Source organism: Bolinopsis microptera, chromosome 7 (assembly GCF_026151205.1).
Source record: "Bolinopsis microptera isolate Bmic1 chromosome 7, MBARI_Bmic_1.0, whole genome shotgun sequence".
Classification (NCBI taxonomy): Eukaryota; Metazoa; Ctenophora; class Tentaculata; order Lobata; family Bolinopsidae; genus Bolinopsis; species Bolinopsis microptera.
This window is the reverse complement of record NC_087078.1, coordinates 5681408-5708532: the sequence shown is the minus strand read 5'-3', so window position 1 is coordinate 5708532 and position 27125 is coordinate 5681408. Positions and strand designations below refer to the sequence as shown.

General features: G+C 39.3%; 2 protein-coding genes across 2 annotated transcripts; one reads left to right on the top strand and one right to left on the bottom strand.

The window, feature by feature from the left end:
• Positions 1–89: 89 nt before the first annotated feature.
• LOC134818951 (helicase POLQ-like) lies at positions 90–27125 on the top strand. The gene is made up of 21 exons (XM_063828684.1): positions 90–205; positions 408–556; positions 7866–8025; positions 8252–8929; positions 9184–9317; positions 9639–9767; positions 9898–10046; positions 14612–14744; positions 15989–16105; positions 16462–16550; positions 16783–16883; positions 18162–18294; positions 18452–18537; positions 18778–18927; positions 19224–19364; positions 19519–19678; positions 21538–21676; positions 21958–22128; positions 22513–22626; positions 25008–25115; positions 26159–27125. Exons 1-21 carry the CDS (start codon positions 142–144, stop codon positions 26249–26251), a joined length of 3198 nt encoding a protein of 1065 aa, XP_063684754.1. The 5' UTR covers positions 90–141; the 3' UTR covers positions 26252–27125.
• Positions 838–17433, bottom strand: LOC134818952 (choline kinase A2-like). Its single transcript, XM_063828686.1, has 3 exons — positions 17430–17433; positions 2841–2936; positions 838–1866 (listed from the first exon to the last, which is right to left on the bottom strand). Exons 2-3 carry the CDS (start codon positions 2926–2928, stop codon positions 899–901), a joined length of 1056 nt encoding a protein of 351 aa, XP_063684756.1. The 5' UTR covers positions 2929–2936; positions 17430–17433; the 3' UTR covers positions 838–898.

Here is a 27125-nt window from a genome sequence, read left to right as displayed (position 1 = left end):
TTCGGAATTTATTTTGCTGACTCTCTAAATCCGCAAATAGAGATCACTGTTACCACAGACAAACTGTAAATTCACTCGTTATTTATCTTGATTATAGCAGTAGAACGTAATAAAGAATGTAAGGAATGAAACTAGAGAAATATGCTGAAAACCCTGAAAAGCAAGAGGAAGAGGGTATCCAAAATACCAGCTCAAGCTGACTCACGTGAGTTTTGTGAACTAAAAATCTCATAAAACTTTCACAAATTCTATTTTTATGCCCTTTTATGTGCAATGCATGAATACAGTTGCGAGGAAAATAAAACAAGTGCAATAGATGCCAATAAAATTGATAATAGCGTCATTGCTGATCAGAAATTATAAATGAGTTATTATTTACTTTCTGAATTCATAAGTTCTCTCCCCAGAGCCCCTGGATACAACTTCCTCCCAGTTGCCCAGCTTCTTGGCTTCCGGTACAACTTCTGATATCACTGATGATGAAAAGACGGATAGAGGTGTGAAAACTGAACACCTGCCACCTAAAACTATTACGAATGGTTCTTGTGCTGAGTTGGTAATACGCTATATATTTTTTCATTTACAATTTAGTTTTGATCATACCCTCATAACCCTAAAAATACAAACCCATAGTAAGGCAAATCTGACAACTTATAACAAGCGAAAAATTAAGATAACTTCGGTCATTGACTACATCAACTTAGCTACACAATTACAACTGTTAAAACGTGAAAACTATAACTTTAAAATACTCATTAAAATCCAGAATACTGTGAAATGAATGGCAAAGTCACATAAATGTTTAAAACGCAAGTAAATAATAAATTCTAAAACATCTCCAAAGAATTCCTGTTAACATCTGACAGTCTGGACGATCTCACTTCTGCAAAAACCCACTTCAATTATCATAGGATCCAACAAGCTTTTCAATGTCCTCCAGGAACTCCTTCTTCTTCCTAAAATAACTCTCACGTTTAACCTCCAGATAGGGCTCCATATCCAAGCTAAATCCCTCATAACTCAGAGCCCACAGAGTCCAGGTCAACTCACTGCCTAGGGTTAGGAACTTCAGCTGGGTTAAATAGACCTGATCTGAAGTGTGCACCCCATGATCCCGGACTAGGGTCCTGTAGTGTCGGATCATGTCTAGCATCTTGGTGTCGTCAGGAAACCATTGGTATTTGAAGAGGAAGTAGGGTGGTTTATCGTGTGACCAGTCGTATTGCATCTCACAGCAATAGTTGGCGAGGTCGTAGAGACAGTGATTGTAACCGGAGTATTCATAATCAATAAGGGTCGGGGTGGGGGAAGTGGGTGAAGAATTGGGGGAAGAAGAGGGAGAGGAGGAGGGAGAGGAGCAGGGAGAGGAAGAGGGAGAAGAAGAGGTAGTGGGGATCAGTAAATTGTTCATGTTAAAATCATTGTGACAGAAAGTAACCCTCATGTCCCTTTCCAGCACCTCCAGAGTGCTAACAAACCATTCCACTTCACGTCTCCACAGCTCCGGATCTATTCTGACTCTGGTGATCTGGTCAGTCAGCTGTTTCTTCAACCACGGCTCCCTCGATAACGGCATCTCAATCTTGTGAACCTCTGCAATCATCTTTATCATCTCCCTGTACTTTGTACTGAACTCCTCCCTATTTATAGTTTTAGAAGGAAGGAACTCCTCAAACCTGCCCCCGTCAAATATACCCCTTATCTTCGGTACTCGTCTCAGCGTCCCCAGGTGACAGTTGATGTAGATATCCTCCTGGAGCCTCGAGGAGATCTGACTGCCGTAGATCCGGACTAGAACCTTGTCAAGGACTGTTGCGTTGGCGTCCAATAGTGTTGCTACGAGTATGTTGTTGCTGCAACCCAGACCTGGGGAAGGATCGGTTAACTTTTAATATAACTGTATGATATCAAGCGCCGTGAACAAGATGCATGGATTAGTGGGCACGTCCAGGGCATGCCACAAAATACTTTATCACTGTCAAAACCTTTTTTCAGTTCCGTGCTATATTTCGTTTTAATCCGCTAAATAGAGATCATCAAGTTTTCCTTTCAGCTCTTGTATCATGATTGGAAATTTCTCAAATTCCGTTGACAGACATTCTGCTAAATCGAACAGGTTGAAAGTGAGGTCAGGTTTGGGAAGATCGGCTGATACTGTGAATAGACAGCTTCAAGACCTTGATCAAGAAGCCATGATGCAGTTTTTAAATGCTGAATTTGCTGCTAAACGTACCAAGGGTACCCACTGCACCTCCAACTTAAAACGGACACGATCAGAGGTTGTATCGCTGGGGGAGGATATTATTAACGATGATATGCCTCAAATATTCGAGCATGTTCGGCAGAGCCAGCTATCTGTCAGACGTGAGATCTACAGCACGGCTCACACTTTGAGTTTAACATACCACATGACACCTAGCCAAATTGAAGGAGCTTTTATTGTTGTGAGTGGTTTGTTTGGCAGAAATTGGAAAGCATTTCAACCGAATACAGAGATAGACAAGGATACCCTGCCTGAGATGACTATTCTAGTTAGGAGAGGAAAGGCTCTTAGTCTCAACGATATTGTAAGTTAAATGTGCGTCCCGCGATTGGTCAGACGGCATAAACTATCGAGCATAAACAATTATTTTGTCAGGACTGCCATGGTAATCATATAAGAGCTCAAGCTTTTGGGTACAGGAATATTTTCCCTTTCATTTAAATAGTATAATACATGTTTTGTTTTAACTACTGATCATAAAGTCAATAATCGAAGGAAAACAAATTTAGACTCGGCTACCAAGAATTGAACTGCAGCACTGAAAATATGACAAACGACAGTGCAACGAATAACTTACCTAACTTGTCCACTACAATCTGATTATCAGCACCTTTCCAACCCAGATAAGGTCCACATAGTTCCTTTATCCTCTCTTCTAATTCCATTAAGTGCTGAAGTGTTATGTAAGAGATCTGATCTGGAATATATTAAACAGTTACACTAAAAAATTGAACGGTGTAAAATGTAACAGTGAGTAGCGATGCAGTGATAACAATAAATACACGGAAATGATTAGCACTTACTTCCTATTAGCCAACTATCGGGATTTTAATTGTATTGCAGAACCTTTTTCTGGCTAACAGCCGGCTGCTACGGTAACAGCCATTTAACAGTCATTGAACAGCCATTTTGGGGGCACAAATACCTAACAGCTCCCTAACAGCCGGTTACTAGCCATTTTATTTGCATTTTTAAGGGGTCGTTCACATATTATGTAATCAGCCGAGGGGGAGGGGGGTTTCCAAATGATTACGGTAGTGTAATTTTGACACAATAGTTATGTGCAAAACTGATTACGGAGGGGGGTGTACAAATTTCCAAACAGTGATTACGTAATATGTGAACGACTCCTAACAGCCAATTAACAGCACTTTCCGCCCACCTCGGTCAGCCCTTTGTTTCTAACAGCCGACGCTTACTCGTGCTTTGTTGTGGCTATTAGCCGGCTGTCAGAGAGCTGTCAGAGGGCTGTTACTGTAACAGCCAGCTGCCAGCTTATTGTGTAGTGTTCAGCTAAGCGTTAAAGTCTCTGTTATAAGAAGAAAATGACTGATCAGTAATGGTGTTATGAAGCCACAATCACCTCAAATTAACTCTGGGTAGAATCATACAACAGATCATGGTAAACAGTTATTATGTAGATCTCGTCACTGTAAGCCGGCTTACAGTGACGAGCGTGAGTTTTTTTTTTATTTAGTGTTTAGTAGGGAGTTCTCGACAGACAAAGTGAAACAAGGTAAATGACTGGTGAAAACTAAATGAAATTAGAATACTGAGGGTCTCACTTAAGTAGTTGCTAACTTACTTAAGTGAGACGCTTGTAATTATAAGAATTAAAGGAATTTAGTAAAGTGGACCTCAACTTGGCTAAACAATAAACATACACATAGTTTAAAATAATATGCTGCTTTCAAAATAATACATCCAAACAATAAGTTAAAAATAAGTTATCCGTAAACCCATTTCCTGTTTGGATGTATGTATTATTTTCAGAGCAGCATAATATTTTAAACTACCGTGCTTCCCTAGTCATTAAGTCATTTGCCTTGTTCCACTTTGTCTGTCGAGAGCTGTGATGCTGCCTATTAATTCACTAAACACTACAATGTTTATTAAGCAAAAGATTATGGGGGGGGGGCATCAACCTCATAAATACCTATATTATTCCTTCCGATTTCAAAATAGGTATAAGTGTTAACGTATATTTATGAGGTTTACGCCCCCCAGATTATATTAATACAAGAAATCGAAAAATAAATTATTAGAATAAAGTAAGCTAAGGAAAGTGTTAGTGTACTAAAAAAGGAAAGTTTATCACTAAACTAGTAAAATCGCCACCTTCAGAGTACAGACTGAACGCCTTTATCTCTTTATCAACAAAATAAATTACTTAAATACAAGACGTGATTCGTAATTAATTAAAAATTATTTGATTGACTTGAGATACGTCTTTTCATGTGACCATGATATTGATAACCAACTATCTAAAGATTCCGTTTAGATTCCGGTTTAGTGATTAAGTATCGTTTAGGCTAAAATTAGACACAAATTTATGGTTTCGTTTTAAACGGATAAAATGACGATGGGCATAAAGTTGTGGTTGCAGCCGAAAATTCACTTTTTTTGTTTCCGCATACTACATCTCAGTTTGTACTTTCAGGGGACGATATCAAATACACATTGTCACACAGTAAATATGAAATAAAACATTAAATATTAACCTACTTTATTGACATAAGGTGATAAAAAGAGAACAAGAAAGGCACAAAATTCCGTGGTTGACTAGCAGTAAAAATACCAAATATCAGACAATAATGTGAATAGGTACAAATGCAACATAATCATCCGACACAGTCACGTACTCGAGCAGTGGAAATACCATTATCGTTCTGCCTGCTACATTTGAAAAAATAGAGCTTGCCAAGAGTACTCCCCGCCAAAATCAAACGTAAGTGGAACTGCAAGGGTAAAGCTTACGAACTGTAACTTACATTGCTTATCTTTGAGTTGCACATAACTAAGTAGCGGTAAGTGCTAACGAAATTTAATTTTAAATTTTACCCTATTCCATTCCAGTCGTTAAAGTGGCTCTCCAAATTTTATTTGGTTGTGAAATTTAATAAGATAAAATAAATGTTATTTGGGGGTCATTCACATATTACGTAATCAGCAGAGTGGGGGGGTTTCCAAATGATTACGCTAGTGTAATGTTGACACAATAGCTATGTGTTAAACTGATTACGAAGGGGGGGGGGGGAAATTGCCAAAAAAATTACTACGTAATATGTGAACGACCCCATATGTACTACTCAACCGAAGAATTGGTGAACTCATTTTCACATATAACTTGATTATCTGCGCTACCAGCGATAAATGTCGTACAGCATCATGACGTGATACAAAACGGAATCTAAGCCAATTTTCTATCTAACCATACATTTTTTCTGTTTGAACGACTAGGTTACAAGAACACAATATTGACCATATTCAGAAATTTCCGTTAAGGTAATCAAACGACATAAGTATTACGATAACTACCAAACCACGACTATATAAATACTACGTAACTATACGATTGTTCAAGTAAATGATACATCAACACTTAGGCAACAAACCCTAACAAACTACGCTATTTTGTATGTCTTCTTATCACAGCATTACAATAAATCGAATATGATTATATATTATTATTATTATGATCATATTTTGTATTATGATTATATACTATGTAAATAAGTTAGCTTCATTACTTCATTGCAGTCAGAACTCATAATAGTGCCTTTTAACCTTTGTTCGTGTAATTTTCCTATAAAACTCCTTTGAGGATAATGAAATGTTATAGTGTTTGGACACGAAGGGAAACACACCTTATCAGGCTTGAGGCTTATCATGCTTGAAATCTTCGTAAAATTACATCATAAGGTTAATAAGGATATGTAATAATGAGGAATTTGCGAGTGATTTCCATAATTTTATATATATAATATATAATTTTTTAATACTTTCAACACTACTATATTATAACAAATAATTTGAGAATGACTGTAAAGGTACATATTACCGACATTTGAAGTCAAGGCGTTGTTTTACTGATAGTTGTGGCTGACTAATAATATATATATATATACTAGTGTAACCCGTGCCTACGGCTGGGACTTCACTGTCTCAGTTGAAATGCAAAAGTATAAACCCGCATATTATAATATTCGAAAACACACATTACATTTTCGTAGTTAAAAAGGTGGGAAAGTATGAACTCGCTCAGTACGAACAGACTGCAATTTAATTCTGAGTGCCCCTCATGTATCTAATAGAGTAATAGTAATACTTGATTGTCAATCTTGATTCTTGAGGTATACACTGCCAAATTACCTAATTATATAGCAAATATATTATTATGAGATGAGAGAGAGCGAGAGTGGGACAGTACACACACAAACACACGCACACACACACACGCACGCACGCACTAAAGTGATGACTAGGTTCTGTGTCCTAATCTCTCAGAAATAGGAGCGTGGAGTTCAGATGGAACCTGACGGTCCACGAGGACTGGCTTCGAACAACTCTCGGCCGGGACACAGCAATATAAATTATTGAAAACAGCAGGCTATTGTCAGCTGTAAAGTACAGATCTCATCAAACAGTCGGAACCTTTCAACTATTTAATAAACACGCTCGATTATCAATGATCTGCGAGGAAGTATTAGGGTTGTCGGGCTATATCATGTTACTGATCAACAAAATGAACAATGTTCATTGAACATAGCATCCGGTTACACGTTCTCGTAACTCCCATATCGATTATCTATTCATATTTCAACCTCTATAATTTCATGTGTGACAGGAACGTAGTAATTGTATACTTTGGCTTATACTAAAAAATGCATCGCTGGTTTTAAAAGAACGTAAACTTTAAATCGGATGCTAAATTGCTATTTCAGATTAAGAATCCGGTATAAATTCAAATTCAAATTTATCAAATTTATCAATTATACAATTGCAATTTACTCTCACATAATATATTGTATCACTACTAATACTATACCTCATTTACCCTACCTGTTTTCACTAAGACCTAGAATTAAATAAATTTTGTAATATGGTGGATAATGAGAATAATTGATCATATATGTGGCAAGTGAAGGGTGCTGAATATTAAAATTTAAAATGGAGAGTTTGTAATTTGTGAGTAACCGGGGTACGCAGTAGCCTACAGGCTAAAAAGAGCGTTCGCCGGCTAACGGATGTATCTCCTAGACCATCAGGCTCATACTTTAGGAATCAGATTTGAAAACTTATCAAGGAGTCCTGACGGGAGAAGGAACTAACGACCTAACAATTTTACTAACATTAAAAAAGGAAAATCCCTGTCACCCGAAATGCAAAAAACACACGGAAAATACAAATCACACGGAAAAACTTGAAACGCACGAACTTTGGACAAATATAATCTCACGGATGAAAAGAAAACACACGCAGACGAACAAGTTTTGGTTAAACATCTGGCAATAAACTGAAACAGTAAAACAGAAAAGTATCACAAGCTAAAATAACATTGAATTTTAACTTTGTAGCAACAATAACATTGAACTTTGAAGCAACAATAACAATGAATTTTGTTCGGAACCGCGAGACATTATCATGAAACAGAACAGAATATGGTTAATTTGAAGTTTAACTTTTTATGATTATATAATTATGTGGTTCATAATTTTTGCTCGACATAATATTTAATCAAAGTATAGTATTTACTTCCTTATTTATGGAAATAAGCATTTCACCAATTCACAGAATTGGTAATTAAAGACTCTTCTTACAGAATTTGAGTGCTACGCAGAGTTTTTTAGAAGACGATAGTTTCATAGAAAACATTGACTGGAATCAGATCGAGAAACAACTGGAGACAGCAGACTTCACCTCACCTCCTCAGACTAAGGCATCTCAGTTCCAAATTCCTGGTTTCGCCGAGAAAGATAAAAGTGAGATATCTGTTGTTTGTCTGTTGTTAATGTTATTTGACCAGAAACTTAATCAATTTTGGCTCTTCAAATATGTTTACAAATTCTTTAGATCCATTTTGATTGAATCAACATGACGTGTATTTCATCATATCATCAAGGGTCCTTATGTCGTACTGAAACAAATCTGTTCCGACCAGAGCCAAGGTAATCTAAATCACAAAAGATATCATAATTAATCCCTCAGAAATGAAGTTCAAGTCTCCAATTGCAAACAAGAATCTCTCTCAAACCGGAGCCCGATCACCAATCTCGCACCAGACCCCTTCGAGATCACCACTTTCAAAACTCTCCCGACTAAGTCAGTCCTCCTCTCCACATCAGAATAACAATAGTTCCAGGGAAAAAACTCCCGAAACAAACACCTCAGCTGATGTCCTTAAGGCGGTTAAAAACTCTAAGAGCATAGATAGAACTCCAGAAAACACAAAAACGGCACCGTCATTACAACACTCCGACAAGAAAATCAAGAGACTAGAGACCACCCCAATACGAGCTGTACCTACTAGAGTCAAACAGCTGGATAAAGAAAGCCCCACACTGTTTTCCAGCTCTCACACAACCAGCTCAGACTCATCTCTAGAACAAACCAAACCCCCGGCCACACCAAAACAACCAAAACAGTCCCCTCAGCTGGACATATCAGACTCATTCAGCAGTTCTTTCCTCTTCACGCCCATGAAAGGAGGCACACAGAGACAGCTGTACAGCACGGGCCTAATGAGTCCGTACTCTTCTAAAAGTGACGAGACGGTGAGGCTGGGTGTCCCGGAGGAGGTCTTTAAGTTGATAGATAAGATCCGGGGTATAAAATCACTGTATCCGTGGCAACAGAAGACTGTGTCTGCTTGTCTCCGCTCTGGAGGTAGGACTCTTTTTGACTCTCCTTGTTACTGTATTCTTCTGACCGTTTTTTCTTCGCTAACAACAATTTATGGTACCAATGAGATGAAATTAATATATTTTTGCTATCACCGAAATTTCACAGATGTGACAGAATTTCTTCCAGCAACTATATACTGCATGTTGTAAAGAGAAAACTTTTCGATTAAAACTTGTTGCCAAGACAACCATAAACCACGTGATACCCAGGTAACCACATTGTCACGTGATTCCCAGGTAACCACATTGTCACGTGCCCCACATCTGGCGGGAAGACTCTGGTTGGGGAACTGCTACTTCTTAACGCTCTACTAACGCGCTGCACTGATGCTCTTCTTGTTCTACCTTACGTTGCTCTTGTGGAGGAAAAAGTACTGATATTTTCACCTTTGATTCGAGTTGATTTAGAAAAGAACTGTCAGCACGGCAATTTATCGGTTTGATCAAGTAAATCAAACACAAAGCTCTTAGGGGTCGTTCACATAATATTACGTAATCAATATTTTAGCAATTTTTACTCCCTCCCCCCTCCGTAATACCTATGAATAGATAAAGTAGTTGGAACACAAAAGGAAAAGTTTATTCCATTTATGGAAGGATCTCTCGGAGACAAATACCCGAGCTCAGCTATACTAAAAAGTATTGACTTTCTAAATAAAATCTCTTAGACTTACTATCTACCCACATTTTAGGTGAGAGAACTGGCGGAGTTTGCTGAACACTTCTCCTTTGGTTTGGAAAGGTATGCTGGCAGCAGGGGCAGGTTCCCTCCTAGGAAACGCAGGAATAAACGCGCTGTTTACGTCGCAACCATCGAAAAAGTAATTTATGTTATTTCTTCGTAAAACATGTCATTTCTATACATAAATATGTATTGTATGATTGAACATGTGAAATGTCGAACTCTAAAAATACTCGGAAAGTCGCAAACTTGAACCCCCTGCCACACAGGCAAACTCCTTGTTCAACTCCCTGTACGAAGAGGGGCGATGCAGTGAACTAGGATTAGTTGTAGTGGATGAGATTCATATGATAGGTGACGGTTACAGAGGGGCTATCCTCGAGACCTGTCTGACTAAACTGCTGTCATTGAAATCAGGGTACGTTTTAGTTTTGGTGAATAATTGTATATTCTAGCCTTTTTTTGGTGAAACCCGACTAATTTCTGTAATCTGTACCCATTTGATTCAATTATTAGTATAATATAGTGAAACCAAAAAAATATCTGAAGTGGTAGTGCATGGAAAAAATATGTCTTTAAGATCGTAATTTTAACGGTCCAACCCCTTGCATGAATAATTAGGTTCGTGAAAATTAATTCTAATCGGATTGAATTAGGTTCAGTAGATGTTGAATTAAATTCTTTGACTTGAATGTTGTGTATTTTCGCGCCCAGAATGTTATCTAAACTAAAATTTAAGCGCTTTCTTCCAACTCCAATTAAAAATTGTGACAGCAATTTACAACAACTGATAGAATAAATGAAATCTTGTGCGAGCAAGCGTTTACCTGGGGACCCCAGGCTATTATGTTCATAAACATTATATAAAGATTTGGCGGAATGACAGGCTGAGCGCGGCCCAGTAAGCAAGCGTAAATAATAAATAATGTCCGTTATAGTCTATAAATAATGCATCGAAATTTTAATTCTTTAAACAGGCTTTTGTGTATTTTCGAACCCAGAATGTTAACATCAAAACTATAAATAAAGCGCTTTCTTTCTATCGAAAATCATGACAGCTAGTGTAAATAATAACGTTAAAGTACAGCCCATGGCAATAATGCTGTTATACTAAAGTCGTATTGATGCTAAATAAGGCCAAGATGAACTGTCATCCTTAGATTAAAAGCTTTCTTAAATTGTTGAACTCAAAACAGAAGATTTATCAGAATGAAGGTAGGAAACAATATTCCATGACCGGTTTTTGTTGCAAAGCAATAGCTAGAAGCAGTGTTTTCCAGTCCTTGGCACGGCGGTGGCTTGATAAAGTTGTTGAGACAGGTGAACTGGTAAGTAGTGGCGTTGTTGTGCTCCCTAGCCTCGTATCCGGGATTACATGCCACAGTGATGTTACTTCCGGGTAGGTAGAATGGTACTGATGAGTTTTTCACTACCTTTCCGTTTTTTATTTTCATCGGGTCCATATGTTTGTTGCATGGTCCTCGGTACTCTACAACTGGTTCGATTGCTAGGTTTTGTAAGGTTTCGTTGCAGTGTAAACATAAGTATATGCTCTCCAAATATATGCTGTTCAAATCATCATACATGTCAACATAGGTCAGTGTCAATGTCCATAAAGGTTTTCCCAATAAATATTTCTCCATCGTGGGATTTGGTATTATCTTGAATGGAATAATCACAAGTTGTTGTGCATCACTTCTTCTTAAGCAATTTGTGAGATTAACGGCTGTAACTGTAAAACCATCTTGTAAGACCTCCATACACTTTCCAGATATTTTATGTTCGATAGATACATGTTCAGGCGAATTGGGGTTCATCAACCTCACAATCCAAAGTGACATGTCCAAACATGCTCCCCACTTCAGATTCCAAGTCTTATCAACTCCTAGACATTTCCCCGTGTCTCCATTTGTGATCAGGACTTCCAACTTTTTCTTCCCATCTACCATTACGAACCATTCCACCATTGAATGATTTTTCCGGTCAAGTGCAAGTGCTCCTTGTACAGATCTAACACAAGTAAAATTCCCAATGGTGGACCACACGTTTTTAGTTGGAGCTGGAAGATTCTTGAGCAAGGTGCACATATTAGTATAGGATTTGTATACTAAGTAGTTGCAGTGGTCAGAAAACTGGCAGTACTGTTCACATTGTTCCAAGGAATCAGCAGGAAACTGGTTGATCGGATCATCACAGCAGACCACCTCATGTAGCTGATAGCATGATTTCATCGGGTCTTTAACATGTTCTTTCATCAGTCCTTTAATGCGGTCTTTAACATACTGTGAACGGTCATTCTCTTTAGTCATTCCGGTGATATTGGAATCGATCAAACTGTTCTTTTCCAGAGTTCCCGCTCTTGTTGGCGGTGGAAGTGATCCCAAGGCAGGTAGAAGGAGGACCAGAATTATCTGCAGGAGCAGGTATAACCATCCCATCCTTGTGTGACCATAAATGAACTTTATCTTCCGATACAACGAATTTATTGACAATTTGAATAGGTGTGATGCGTTGGGTGCACCTTCTTTTATCTCAAGTGCAATGACAAAAATGAGCGATAAATAAATGCATCTTTCAAAAACTGTGCCTCAATGGTCTCTACGTAGAAATGATTCGTAGTATTTTCTTTATTTTTAAAATGTATATTTATGAGGTTTATGCCCCCCCCCCCCCCCCCACCAACTCTTTATGCTCAATATCTAGGTTATCTGATCAACTAGAATGAAATTAGGTATTTATATCCCGCGTATATGATTAACCAATGAACACAATGAAGGTGGTTAACCATGTCAGAGCGGTTGACTGTGAGTGATGTGAGCAAAGTGTAACTCAAAAAGGCAACTTAGACAAAATTAAATTATATTTTATCATAAACCACACTAATTTAAGTAGCAGCAGAAACAATTTATTGTAGGAAAAATAAAAGGTAGTACAGTGACATACCAATCGAGACAAAAAACATATCCTAGTAAGTTGAACCAATGAAACCAAATTGACTGCGGAAAAACTAAAAGCAAAGCTGTCTCACTAAAATGAGAACAACCGGGAAAAGAAAGGCCAGCACAATCCAATGCATTACAATTTAACTGTGGACCCAATCATATAAAAGATCTAAAAACGAAAATGACGGTTCATTCGGAAAAAATGAACATCAATGTTATTTGATTTGATGTATTCCTCGAATGATTGATCTAACAGCAAGTTGTACTATAAAGAACTATTTCAATAGGGCACTCAGCAATTGAGAAATCACCAACGTATGCAAATGTGTACTGACTTTTGGCCCCCCTAAATTGGAATAATAGCCATTTTAAATGATCGGACACAAACTGTAGTGAACTGTGTTCAGGCCTTTATAATAGTAATGAGAACTGTGTTACTGTTCAGGCCCCGTATAGTTGTAGTGAACTGTTTTCAGGCCCGTATAACTGTAATGAACTGTGTTCAGGCCCCGTATAATTGTAATGAACTGTGTTCAGGCCCCGTATTACTGTAGAGAACTGTGTTCAGGCCCTGTATAACTGTAGTGAACTGTGTTCAGGCCCTGTATAACTGTAGTGAACTGTGTTCAGGCCCTGTATAACTGTAATGAACTGTGTTCAGGCCCCGTATAACTGTAGTGAACTGTGTTCAGGCCCCGTATAACTGTAGAGAACTGTGTTCAGGCCCCGTATAATTGTTGTGAACTGTGTTCAGGCCCCGTATAACTGTTGTGAACTGTGTTCAGGCCCCGTATAGTTATAATGAACTGTGTTCAGGCCCTGTATAACTGTAGTGAACTGTGTTCAGGCCCCGTATAATCGGAATGAACTGTGTTCAGGCCCTGTATAACTGTAGTGAACTGTATTCAGGCTCCGTATAACTGTATAACTGTAATGAACTGTGTTCAGGCCCCGTATAGTTATAGTGAACTGTGTTCAGGCCCTGTATAAATGTAATGAACTGTGTTCAGGCCCTGTATAACTGTAATGAACTGTGTTCAGGCCCTGTATAACTGTAATGAACTGTGTTCAGGCTCCGTATAACTGTATAACTGTAATGAACTGTGTTCAGGCCCTGTATAGTTATAGTGAACTGTGTTCAGGCCCTGTATAATTGTATTGAACTGTGTTCAGGCCCTGTATAACTGTAATGAACTGTGTTCAGGCTCCGTATAACTGTAGTGAACTGTGTTCAGGCCCCGTATAGTTATAATGAACTGTGTTCAGGCCCTGTATAACTGTAGTGAACTGTGTTCAGGCCCCGTATAACTGTAATGAACTGTGTTCAGGCCCCGTATAGTTATAATGAACTGTGTTCAGGCCCCGTATAATTGTTGTGAACTGTGTTCAGGCCCTGTATAACTGTACTGAACTGTGTTCAGGCCCCGTATAACTGTAATGAACTGTGTTCAGGCCCCGTATAACTGTAATGAACTGTGTTCAGGCCCCGTATAGTTATAATGAACTGTGTTCAGGCCCCGTATAACTGTAATGAACTGTGTTCAGGCCCTGTATAACTGTACTGAACTGTGTTCAGGCCCTGTATAACTGTACTGAACTGTGTTCAGGCCCCGTATAACTGTAATGAACTGTGTTCAGGCCCCGTATAGTTATAATGAACTGTGTTCAGGCCCCGTATAACTGTAATGAACTGTGTTCAGGCCCTGTATAACTGTAATGAACTGTGTTCAGGCCCCGTATAGTTATAATGAACTGTGTTCAGGCCCCGTATAACTGTAATGAACTGTGTTCAGGCCCTGTATAACTGTAATGAACTGTGTTCAGGCCCCGTATAGTTATAATGAACTGTGTTCAGGCCCCGTATAACTGTAATGAACTGTGTTCAGGCCCTGTATAACTGTACTGAACTGTGTTCAGGCCCCGTATAATCGGAATGAACTGTGTTCAGGCCCCGTATAGTTATAATGAACTGTGTTCAGGCCCCGTATAACTGTAATGAACTGTGTTCAGGCCTTGTATAACTGTAGTGAACTGTGTTCAGGCCCCGTATAATCGGAATGACGGCTACGTTGAGCAACCACCAGGAAATAGCGGGGTTTATGAAGTGCAGCATGGAGCATACAGGGGGTCCCCGACCAGTTACTCTCGACGAGCATGTCAAGATGGGAGATACCGTGAGTTTTTAGTTTTATTTGTTAGTTTTTTAGTTTTATTTTTTAGTTGTTGAAAAGTATTCTGTTCGTATGTATTATATTTTCATCAGAATGTTGATCTAACTTAAAAATCATGTTGATTGTTTTGTAATCACCCGTTGATAAACGTACTAAAATACTTGTTCTAACTAAACGGTACATGTGAGAGAACGTACTACGGTGCCCACTGCTTAAATTTGTGCAACACAAATATAAGACTCATCTCAGCCTATCAATTTAAGATAAAACTTGAATATTTTATACGTACAAATTTAGTATAATATAAAAGTCGACCATATTATATTTAACTAGTGTAACCCGTGCCTACGATCGGGACTTCACTATCGCAGTTGAAATGCAAAAGTATAAACCCGCCTATTATAATATTCGAAAACACACATTACATTTTCGTAGTTGAAACGGTGGGAAAGTATGAACTCGCTCAGTCCAAACACACTGCAATTTAATTCTGAACGCCCCTCACGTATCTATTATCTAATTGTAATACTTGATAGGCAATCTTGAGGTCCCCTTCCCCTCATCCCCTGACACTTTAGTATTACATTTGGGTCACAAAATGATCAATTAAACCACTTACCACCGACCGATTTAAAAACCCTTTACCATTTGACTCCCTCATAGTTTTGTCGGCACTACCGAAAAAAACCAGCCCCGTAACTCTTACCGTTTTCTTGATTAAGCCGCTCAGAATTTACACGCGGACAGACAGACAGACAGAAAACACACATTCTGAGATTATTGTTTAAGATACTGAATGGTTCTGAAATTTCCAACCGCTGGTTGCATGATATCAGAAAATAGTTTTTAAGATTACCGAAACGTTTTGAAATTTCTGATCTGCGATCCTATGACAAGGACCCGGAAATAGCCCTTGGATCACAAGCAGAAACTATTTGTCGAACTAGAGTACGCTACCTGGACTCTGGTTTGACAAGCACCGAAGTTCGACTGGGGTGATTTCTGGCGAACTTTATTTGTCGAACTTCCGTGCGTGTCGACTGTCGAACCACAGCTGTACGTGAATCAAGATATCTCAGAGAATGACATCAGCTGTGTTGCTTCTATCCGCATTAAAAAGAACTTATTTTTTATCAAGATACAATTTCAACAAATCCTGATCCTTGGGCTGTTTGAGGATAGTTTGTAGTGCGGTATGTACTGACCAATGTTTCTTCATTTTATTTCTTCACAATAAGTCTCCCCAGATCTTCAAGGTGGATAAGAAGAAAGGAGAGTTAGTAGCAGTGAGACAGTCCACACCCTTATCATCACCTGTTAACACCAATACACTAGACAAGGACTGTGTCGCTTCACTTGTACAGGTGATAGTATAGTCATACTTAACTTTATCTTATATTTAACGAATAAGTAGAGATTTTCCATTTGCTTTTTAATGCTTTCTCCGGAAATCTAACTTCCAGTGCCTAAATTGTGTTCTACGTCTATGTAATCCATAGTTAACTGACTAATTGGTCATTGAAGAAAAGTTAGTACAAAAATGTGAAATTGAGTTAATACAGAAAAAGTTTTGGAATATGGACACATTGGCGGTCTTCCACTCTCCGGGAATTTTACTTTCTCCGGGAATCTAACATTGACACATTCACAGATGATAGCATCCTATTTAAACAATGTGATCTGTTTGGTAATCTGCTAACCTAATCTTATTTTATCTCAGGAAGTTCTACCAGAACGAGTTTTGGTGTTCTGTCCAACAAAGAACTCCTGCGAAACAACAGCCCGAATGTTAACCAACACCCTGCCTTGGTAAGTGAGACACAAATAGGTACAAACCTTGCCTTGGTTTGTACCTGTTTGTGTCTCTCACTAGTACAATCCTGTCCATTCTTTAAAAATGTTGGTCTGAAAGATGTTTTCCTTACCAAAAGCATGATGAATCTTGATATGAATGAAATATACAAAGTAGAAATTATCTCGTAATCCGAGCCACTATATTCCTTCTGTAACCGTATATTATTATCAAGATTTATTTCAACAGCGCAGGAAATGAGATGAAGCACAAGAGAACTATTCTAATAGATCGCATCAAACTGGAAACTGGTCATATGGATAATGCTTTCTCTGACATGCTCTCTTCTGGTAAGGGCACAGTTATTAGAATATAATCTGGAAGTTGAGGCGCTTCAAACGATAATATTACTATTTTGATCAGTGGGATGAAATCAAAATTGGCTGACTAAGTAATTCTGATAAGCGATTGTAGTGATTGCGTTTTATGATTTCGTGAGTTGATTGATTGATTGATTGATTGATTGATTGATTGATTGAGGAGCACTACCCGAAGGCATTACTCGGCACTAACGCCTTAAAATCTTTAATTACAATCAAATATAAATATATGCACACAATGTATAAAGTATTGATAATGTATAAAATATGATTATGCTATTAGCAAATTTAAATAGTACTATTAAGAATTTTAAATACTCTTATCTCTTGACATAAATTTAGAACAGCGACACATGGTCTGAAGAATGCGCGGTGATATTTTTATCTTTTAAAAGTTGTAAATGACAGTGAAATTGCGCGGTGTCGATAGCATTGTAAAAAATGCTCGAAGATAGTCATATTTTGTTATGAGGTTAAAGTTTTGTTGCTCGTTATTATGATCAACGTATGTTGTACCAAATTATTTAAATTTCTAAAAGTACGAAATTTGAGTTGTCCCAGTCCTTGTCATCCGGTTTATGTGCTTGTGCAGTAAGCACATGCTTGTTGACTGTAGACTTGAATGAATTTAGGAATTTGTCTTGTAGGCAAGTGGTGACATATTTTATGTCCTTGTTAATAATGTTGACTGTTTGGTTATATAACTTAGGCCCAATGTAAGAAATGCTCTTGTCTGAATTACATAAACGGTTAAATGGTACTGCAAAGAATTCAGGTTCTCTTCTAGGTGCGTTTAAGTTTGAAACAGTGAACATTCTTATAATATTTGGTGGTGCAGTGTTAGAATAAACTTTGTGCATTAAGCATAATATACATTTAGCTATCACGTTCGGTAAAGCTAATACTTCTAGTTTATTGAAAATTTCCTTTGTGTGTGAAGGTGTGCTATTCAGATCTTTGTCATAAAAATAGCGGTGGTATTGGTTATCTGCAGCGCGAATGCCCTTTTTCTGGGCCGAGAAGACTCTTTTAACGGAGTTTAGCGATCTTGTTCCCCAAACTGTGCAGCAGTAGTACAAGTGAGACTGACAAAGCTGTTGTATATCAACTTGAGTGCTTTGTTAGGTACTGAGCCTCAAGAGTTCTTGAGCATGCTAACGTCAACAACAAGTAGATGCAATTACTTGAAACGGATAAATTTTAGAGTTCTAAGAGAGTTCTCTTAATCAGCAATGCCTTCTACCCCAGGTGTGTCCTACCACCACAGCGGTTTGACAGCAGATGAGAGAGTTCTGGTGGAAGAAGCGTTCAGCACAGGAGTTCTCTCTGTTCTGTGCTGTACCTCAACATTAGCTGCAGGGGTGAACCTTCCCGCTTCTAGGTACCCCACTCATCTGTACCGTACTTTTCGTAATTATTTTTGCAGCAAGAGAGATTTTGGAATTAGTTCGAAATATTTAAATGTTTGCATTCTATATTTAGCTCGATTGGTATTTTACATCTCGATGTTGTAACTACATAACACAGCACAACCTCAGAGTGATTATACGGAGTGTGAAGATAGGGTCGAGTATTTTGACCAGAACTCGGTATCTCCAGATGGTTGGCAGGGCTGGTAGAACAGGTTTGTATGTTGTCCGAAAAAACTGCACGTGCAAATTTTTTGTGAACAAACTGATATGAATCCTATCTGCACAAAATTGTATGGTATCTGCACACTTAAATATTCTCAAGTAGTAGTCCGAGCTTCCTCCTGCTAATAATATTACTTAATACTTTTTGGGACAGAATTGAACAGTGAACCAACTTCTCAGTATACTGGATGTGATATAGGTGTATTAACATATGTATAACCATCTGCCAGGATTGTCAGCCACAGGGGCCAGTTTCCTGTTGGGCAGTGTATTAGAGAAGAAGATCCTTAACGAGCTGGTGTTTGGGAAGATTGAAGATGTCAGGAGTTGTTTAGATGAAGAATCTCTCGCTCTTACCCTCCTACATCTCATCGGATCAGGTTTTTAATTCGTCAACTATATTTCCTTTCAAGCTAATTTTATCTCTATTTCAAGCTGTTCTCTGTACGAAGGAGTTTGTTCTTTAATAAGGAAGAAGAGCAGCGATCAATAACGGACCGATTACTGAGATTCGATTTCTGTCAAAAAGTTCAGTAGCGGTACAGACTCAATACCGTTGATCATAGTCATTAGTAAGGGCTTTAAAACCTTATAAAACCACGGAGTTTTGGGAAAAGAAACACCCGCGGTAAATCGGGATTTTCTAACTTATTTAATACAGTATGTTTGTGAACAGGTTTGATACAGAGCTCAGCAGATCTGGGAATGTTCATGAAGAAGACTCTGCTACACCACCAGGCCCCCGACACCTGTCTCACTGTAGCGGACTCCGCTCTTACATTCCTGCAGGAGTCCAAGTTCGTGGAGCGGGTAGAAGGTTAGAATTCTAAGATTTAGCATTCTGTGATCAGAAACTGTGCTGTGTGCATTTTTAAATAATCGAATAATGTGAATTCCTAAATTTCTTATTACAGAATGGTGCAACTTTTATTATCATTTATAACAGACAAGGTTAACACAAACCGTCCCAGGAAAGATCCAGCCTACTCAATTTGGTAAAGCAGTGTACAAAAGCTCGTTAAATCCTACCATTTCACACAAAGTAATGCAAGGAATCAGAGAAGCAAACAGACACCTCGTTCTACTGGGAGATCTACATTTGGTGTACTTGTGTGTTCCTCCTATCGTTGAGTGAGTTGGTACACTGTGTAGAGAGGTTTAGAGAGGTGGAAATAGGAGAGGGGAGGGGAGGGGGGACTCACTATACTCTACAGCAGCGAACTGAAATAAACGAACTTTGATTGATTGATTGATTGCTTTAACCTCCCTTAAGCTCCATCAGGGGTGTGTACGTTGACTGGCAGATGTATTTTAGCTCTTTAACCTCCCTTAACCTCCACCAGGGGTGTGTACGTTGACTGGCAGATGTATTTCAGTGCTTTAACCTCCCTTAACCTCCATCAGGGGCGTGTACGTTGACTGGCAGATGTATTTCAGCTCTTTAACCTCCCTTAACCTCCATCAGGGGCGTGTACGTGGACTGGCAGATGTATTTCAGTGCTTTAACCTCCCTTAACCTCCATCAGGGGTGTGTACGTTGACTGGCAGATGTATTTCAGCTCTTTAACCTCCCTTAACCTCCATCAGGGGCGTGTACGTGGACTGGCAGATGTATTTCAGTGCTTTAACCTCCCTTAACCTCCATCAGGGGCGTGTACGTGGACTGGCAGATGTATTTCAGTGCTTTAACCTCCCTTAACCTCCATCAGGGGTGTGTACGTGGACTGGCAGATGTATTTCAGCTCTTTAACCTCCCTTAACCTCCATCAGGGGCGTGTACGTGGACTGGCAGATGTATTTCAGTGCTTTAACCTCCCTTAACCTCCATCAGGGGCGTGTGCGTGGACTGGCAGATGTATTTCAGCTCTTTAACCTCCCTTAACCTCCATCAGGGGTGTGTACGTTGACTGGCAGATGTATTTCAGTGCTTTAACCTCCCTTAACCTCCATCAGGGGTGTGTACGTTGACTGGCAGATGTATTTCAGCTCTTTTACCTCCCTTAACCTCCATCAGGGGTGTGTACGTTGACTGGCAGATGTATTTCAGTGCTTTAACCTCCCTTAACCTCCATCAGGGGTGTGTACGTTGACTGGCAGATGTATTTCAGCTCTTTAACCTCCCTTAACCTCCACCAGGGGCGTGTGCGTGGACTGGCAGATGTATTTCAGCTCTTTAACCTCCCTTAACCTCCACCAGGGGCGTGTGCGTGGACTGGCAGATGTATTTCAGTGCTTTAACCTCCCTTAACCTCCATCAGGGGCGTGTACGTTGACTGGCAGATGTATTTCAGCTCTTTAACCTCCCTTAACCTCCACCAGGGGCGTGTGCGTGGACTGGCAGATGTATTTCAGTGCTTTAACCTCCCTTAACCTCCATCAGGGGCGTGTACGTGGACTGGCAGATGTATTTCAGTGCTTTAACCTCCCTTAACCTCCATCAGGGGCGTGTACGTTGACTGGCAGATGTATTTCAGCTCTTTAATCTCCCTTAACCTCCACCAGGGGCGTGTGCGTGGACTGGCAGATGTATTTCAGCTCTTTAACCTCCCTTAACCTCCATCAGGGGTGTGTACGTTGACTGGCAGATGTATTTCAGCTCTTTAACCTCCCTTAACCTCCACCAGGGGCGTGTGCGTGGACTGGCAGATGTATTTCAGCTCTTTAACCTCCCTTAACCTCCATCAGGGGTGTGTACGTGGACTGGCAGATGTATTTCAGTGCTTTAACCTCCCTTAACCTCCATCAGGGGCGTGTACGTGGACTGGCAGATGTATTTCAGTGCTTTAACCTCCCTTAACCTCCATCAGGGGTGTGTGCGTGGACTGGCAGATGTATTTCAGTGCTTTAACCTCCCTTAACCTCCACCAGGGGCGTGTACGTGGACTGGCAGATGTATTTCAGCTCTTTAACCTCCCTTAACCTCCACCAGGGGCGTGTACGTGGACTGGCAGATGTATTTCAGCTCTTTAACCTCCCTTAACCTCCACCAGGGGCGTGTACGTGGACTGGCAGATGTATTTCAGTGCTTTCTCCCAGTTTGACGAGGTTACCCGACTAACCTTCACTGCTGCTGGCCTCCTGGAATCTTACCTCGCCTGGAGAGCTTTCACTCAGAACTCCTCTGATATCGTCAGTATATATACTGTATATGTATACAGTATATTATATATACTGTATATATATTATATAGTGTATAATATGTACAGTTTGTTATACTTTATATTCCTTTTTTTTCTGTCCTTTTTATTTGGTGTATATATTTATCCCAAGGGAATATTTGAAAATTTGCTAAAACGGTTCTTTTGCGATAGTCAAAACGCGACAACTAGCTAAAACATATAAATTAGTCTCAGCAATTTTTGAGATTCTCAAGTTATATTGCTTCAAATTTTCTAATGGGCCTACTACAGGAAAAAGAAGTGCCCTACAAGAGATTCTACGTAGCAGGAGCACTCCACAAGCTGATCTCAGGGGTACCATCCTGGAAAGTTAGTGCTCTCTTCAAGATCCCTCGGGGGACTCTACAGTCTGCTCTTAGTTCTGTTATATCTCACGCCAGCAAACTGGCTCATTTTACCAAGGTACACACTACACACTACTGACTATACTACTATGCACATTGCGCATCGCAAGATTAACATTTTGAAATGTTCACTTTTATTTGTATCACGACTCCGAGTCGATTTATGTTTTTTTGCGCTGAGCTGCTAAGCAACACCTGGCTTAAGTTCAGTGTGGTGAGAATTAATGTTGATGTGAGCAGATCCTATGCTACAGTGCTCTGCTTCAGCTTGGTTCAAGATTACTGAATTGTGTTAATTCGGGCCACCCTGTATTTTCCCTATCACACCAGCTTTAATTTTGAGGCGACTCTGCTGATTAAATCTAGGCGGTAGAGTGTACTTGTACCTATAATTTATGCAATTCTCCCGTTTACTATGAATTGAGAGTGTACTATCACCCAGGAGTTGCCGGATTATTGGGCACTCTCTTCTGTTTTTGATGCTTTGGTACAGAAACTCTTCTTTGCTGGCTCTCCCGAACTTGCTCAAATTCTTGAGATTCCTGGTATCAAACACGTGAGTTTTGTTTACTCTAGATATTTTTTTAAAACAACCATCCACAACCATCTACAACCATATCCCTGGTCGACATCTGTTTAAATGTTCAGGTCTCAGGTGCAAACACGTAAGTATACTCTAGATAAAAATATAATTCCCAACCATTTAAAACCATAATGCCCGAAATTTTCTCTTTTAAAAAACAATTATGAACGGCGCAGTGGTCGTTGGTCGACATCTGTTCAGAAAAAGAAATGAATTAAAAGAAAGTCGACTAATCATTGACCATCCTGGAGGTAAAGCACGTGAGGGCATTGAACAATGCAATAGTTAGCTGTTAGGTAGAGACTAGAATTTTTCTATTTGCTCATTTAAATTCTAAGTTTAGTTCTTCGTCTTTTTACAGTTTGAGTTAGGCTCATAGTATTGGTAGGTTGCCATTTGCGGCACGCACGAGCGATAATCGATAACCGTGATTTTTATATCGATTTTGATAAGTAACTTTGTAGTTAGTAAACTTATGATATGCAAGTTTCTGCCGATCTTTTTTCACCCGTATTTCGACAGCCCTCATATTGACGGGACGGGAAGCTTACCAGTAACTTGATCTTTGAAACCGTGATATCGATAAATTGCGTTGCTGTAATTTTTCGTATTCACCTAACTGTTTATTGGCTTGAATTTAATTTAAAGCTCTTTAATTTGTATTAATTTACAGAAAATTGCGTCATGGCTGATCACAGCACAGCTTTTCCTAACGTTCATAGTGCATCTGTCTATCCGCATGTTACGATGACTGATTATGATGAATATGATCGCTATTGGAGAGCATTCCTGTCAACCCTGGAGCCGTTCTTCACCACCAGCATACCAAGTATTCTACTCAGTATCATAACCATCACCCTGAACATCTTCGTTATCAACTACTATCGGAAGGGCGAACTCTCTCTAGTCCCCTTTCTCTACACAATGATAGCATCAGCGGATATCCTGACTGCTGTTGGGGTTATACATCAGTCTGTAGCTTTTTATTGGTCACTAAAGGAGTGATCGGTAAAAACTCTATAGATATACACACAGTTGTCTTCTATACAGTCATTCAGATAAGTTACAGATCGTCTGTATTCTACAACTTAGTGCTGGCTGTTTCCAGGACTGTCATGATCTTAAGACCCTTCCTCCAGATAAAGATAGGTGCTGTGAAACTGGCATGTATATTGTACATTGTGCCGTGGGTAATCCTAGCTGCGCTTGATATACATCAGTTTTATCTTGTTCAGAACCAATTCGCTATTAATATGTATGTTCGGTGGATTTTGCATATGGGCGCTAGTATTGCAGAGAACAATATCTTTTTGATCTTTATGCCTCAGGTGATAGCCTTTCTTATACCAGTCCTCATCATCTTTATCACGTGTGTAGTCCAACTGGTATCACTGCACAGATCAAGTCAGTTTGAAGCCAGCTCCAATCAACGTCACGTGACCATTACCGTAATCCTCATTTCAACCCTATTTGTCGTATGTAATTCTGCCTACTATGGATTTGTATTCTCTACGAGTCTCACTAATACATATGTCCCACATGAGTCTTTCTCCTATCTTATAGCAGTGCTGGGAACTGTACTGCCAATACTGAACTCAGCACTCAACCCTGTCATTATCATTACGAGAAGTAATGGATTGAGAGTAAAGTTCTTGGAGACAATGCGGCGAATAAAAGGCTGGATGAGCTGGCAAAGGTAGATGGACGATGTTTCATACGAAGCTGGAAGACGTTAGTGAATGGAGCGTTGCTGGGATTGGGAATTTAGTAGCGGTGATAGACGATTGTTCAGCTGAAGATTGTCCTACGAGAGGCATTTGTTAAAATAACTTCTCGGTTAAGATGTTGACTGTATAGAGTTTATAGTTACTACGCTGATAGACTATTTCTGTTTAAGAGGACCTATTTCTTTTAAAGCCCAATAATCTTATCGGTAGCTTAATTTAATTATAGTTATAGCCTTTTTATCGCCATACTATTGACAATGGAAATAGATACCTGGGATGGCAGACCTTCGTTTGGGATCCAAAGGACTCCATTAAATTTGTACTCCCTGTTTGATGAGTCATGAGTGTTTGTGCTCTTTAAATCTAAAATTCTGCACCAATTAGTGGTATGGAACGTCAAGTTAGAATCAGCTGAGAATATGTTGCAATTCTTGATGTAGTTACCTCTTCTTTTGATTACTTAATCTTTAGTTCGCCTGTTTTTAATATTTTGCATATTATTTTGAAACTTTCATGGCCCAGGAATGAAAATCAGATAAATTACAAATTGAATTTTTAATAAGCGAGATAAACCCTGGATGATTGATACTAACCAACTTGAGTTTAAAATCTAAGTATTATTTGCAGGCTCGGGCAAAGCAGCTCCACAAAGCAGGATATAAATCACTCCAAAAACTGGCAGCTGCGGAACCTATACTCCTGTCCTCCGACATCGAACATCTCACACAAAAACAGGTACAAAATGAGGTGACAACTTTATTAAACTTTTGGCAAAAATAATTTTAGATTGAGTAAGGAAGCAGTTCTAACGAGCTCTTCTCAAACACAAGGATATAACTTGTGAACTCGGCTACTATATATGAAACATTTGTCATGGAGTTGTAGAGGGAGTTATGTGCCTCGCCGGGCTAAAGTAGTGGATGATCTTGCTGTACGGCAAGTTAAACAAGGATCTGAAACTACTAGGTTCCGTACAGACTCAACTCTGCACCCGTGTCAATATGTTCATTATATGCAAGCCTCTTGATTTATAATCACCGAGTCTAGTAATTGTTTAAGAGAGTTCTCTGGCAGTTACGAAACTCGAGAGACTGTGGGATACTGAAGGGAAAGGAAGCAGTTCTAACGAGCTCTTCTCAAACACAAGGATATAACTTGTGAACTCGGCTACTATATATGAAACATTTGTCATGGAGTTGTAGAGGGAGTTATGTGCCTCGCCGGGCTAAAGTAGTGGATGACCTTGCTGTACGGCAAGTTAAACAAGGATCTGAAACTACTAGGTTCCGTACAGACTCAACTCTGCACCCGTGTCAATATGTTCATTATATGCAAGCCTCTTGATTTATAATCACCGAGTCTAGTAATTGTTTAAGAGAGTTCTCTGGCAGTTACGAAACTCGAGAGACTGTGGGATACTGAAGGGAAAGGAAGCAGTTCTAACGAGCTCTTCTCAAACACAAGGATATAACTTGTGAACTCGGCTACTATATATGAAACATTTGTCATGGAGTTGTAGAGGGAGTTATGTGCCTCGCCGGGCTAAAGTAGTGGATGACCTTGCTGTACGGCAAGTTAAACAAGGATCTGAAACTACTAGGTTCCGTACAGACTCAACTCTGCACCCGTGTCAATATGTTCATTATATGCAAGCCTCTTGATTTATAAATACATTTATAAACGTTATAGATTATTTCGTCCGATCATCTTCTCGACCAACCTTTTAATGGACCGGTGAAGATACAAGATCAGATATACGTTAACACATGACACTCCAGGCACAAAAGATCATATCATCAGCAAAAATAATGCTTCAAGAGCAAGCTGATGCGTTGACTGACGCAGCGCTTCAACTTCTGGAGGAAGTTTAGCGAACTGACGAGATGTGTTGACTGACGCAGCGCTTCAACTTCTGGATGAAGTATAGCGAACTGACGAGATGTGTTGACTGACGCAGCGCTTCAACTTCTGGAGGAAGTATAGCGAACTGACGAGATGTGTTGACTGACGCAGCGCTTCAACTTCTGGAGGAAGTATAGCGAACTGACGAGATGTGTTGACTGACGCAGCGCTTCAACTTCTGGAGGAAGTATAGCGAACTGACGAGATGTGTTGACTGACGCAGCGCTTCAACTTCTTGATGAAGTATAGCGAACTGACGAGATGTGTTGACTGACGCAGCGCTTCAACTTCTGGAGGAAGTATAGCGAACTGACGAGTCTTACTCCTAGAATCGTTGTTTTTTAATGGATTTAATTCTGGAGAGCAGATTATTGAATTGGCAAATAAGTTTGCGAGACTGTTCTTTAATTTTAAATCGGTCCCTGTGCAGTGGGCACACTCTAATTTATTCTCTGCGATATTTTTCCTTGATGCATACCATTTTTAATCTTTAATTTATTATCACGGGTGGTTTCTGCTCTAATCTTTCCTTTTGATTTTGAAAGTACAGTTACTCATAGTCATACTGGTCAGGTTATTATTAATTCTCTTGACTAATGACATCAACCAGAATTTTATGCGAGTTTTAGAAATTAACTAAGCATAATTGGGGGGGGGGGGTGAACTAATAGTAATGGAACATTTAAAACCATGAAACAGTTTCTCATAAATAAATTAAATAACAACATCATAATCTAAATAATGAATAAAAATAAACTAGATATTACAACAATATTTGTACGTGTTGGTGGCAGAAGTCCAATTTCACTATTCTAGATAAATTAAAATGCGATTAAGTTTTAT

Bases quoted from the DNA above. Each gene is read 5' to 3' on its own strand.
- LOC134818951 (XM_063828684.1), top strand. From the start codon at position 142: ATGCTGAAAACCCTGAAAAGCAAGAGGAAGAGGGTATCCAAAATACCA. The intron at 16,106-16,461 runs GTGATAGTATAG...ATTTTATCTCAG, and splicing joins GTGTCGCTTCACTTGTACAG to GAAGTTCTACCAGAACGAGT. The intron at 16,884-18,161 runs GTAAGGGCACAG...CTTCTACCCCAG, and splicing joins CTCTGACATGCTCTCTTCTG to GTGTGTCCTACCACCACAGC.
- LOC134818952 (XM_063828686.1), bottom strand. From the start codon at position 2,928: ATGGAATTAGAAGAGAGGATAAAGGAACTATGTGGACCTTATCTGGGT. The intron at 1,867-2,840 runs GTAAGTTATTCG...ATCCTTCCCCAG, and splicing joins GATTGTAGTGGACAAGTTAG to GTCTGGGTTGCAGCAACAAC.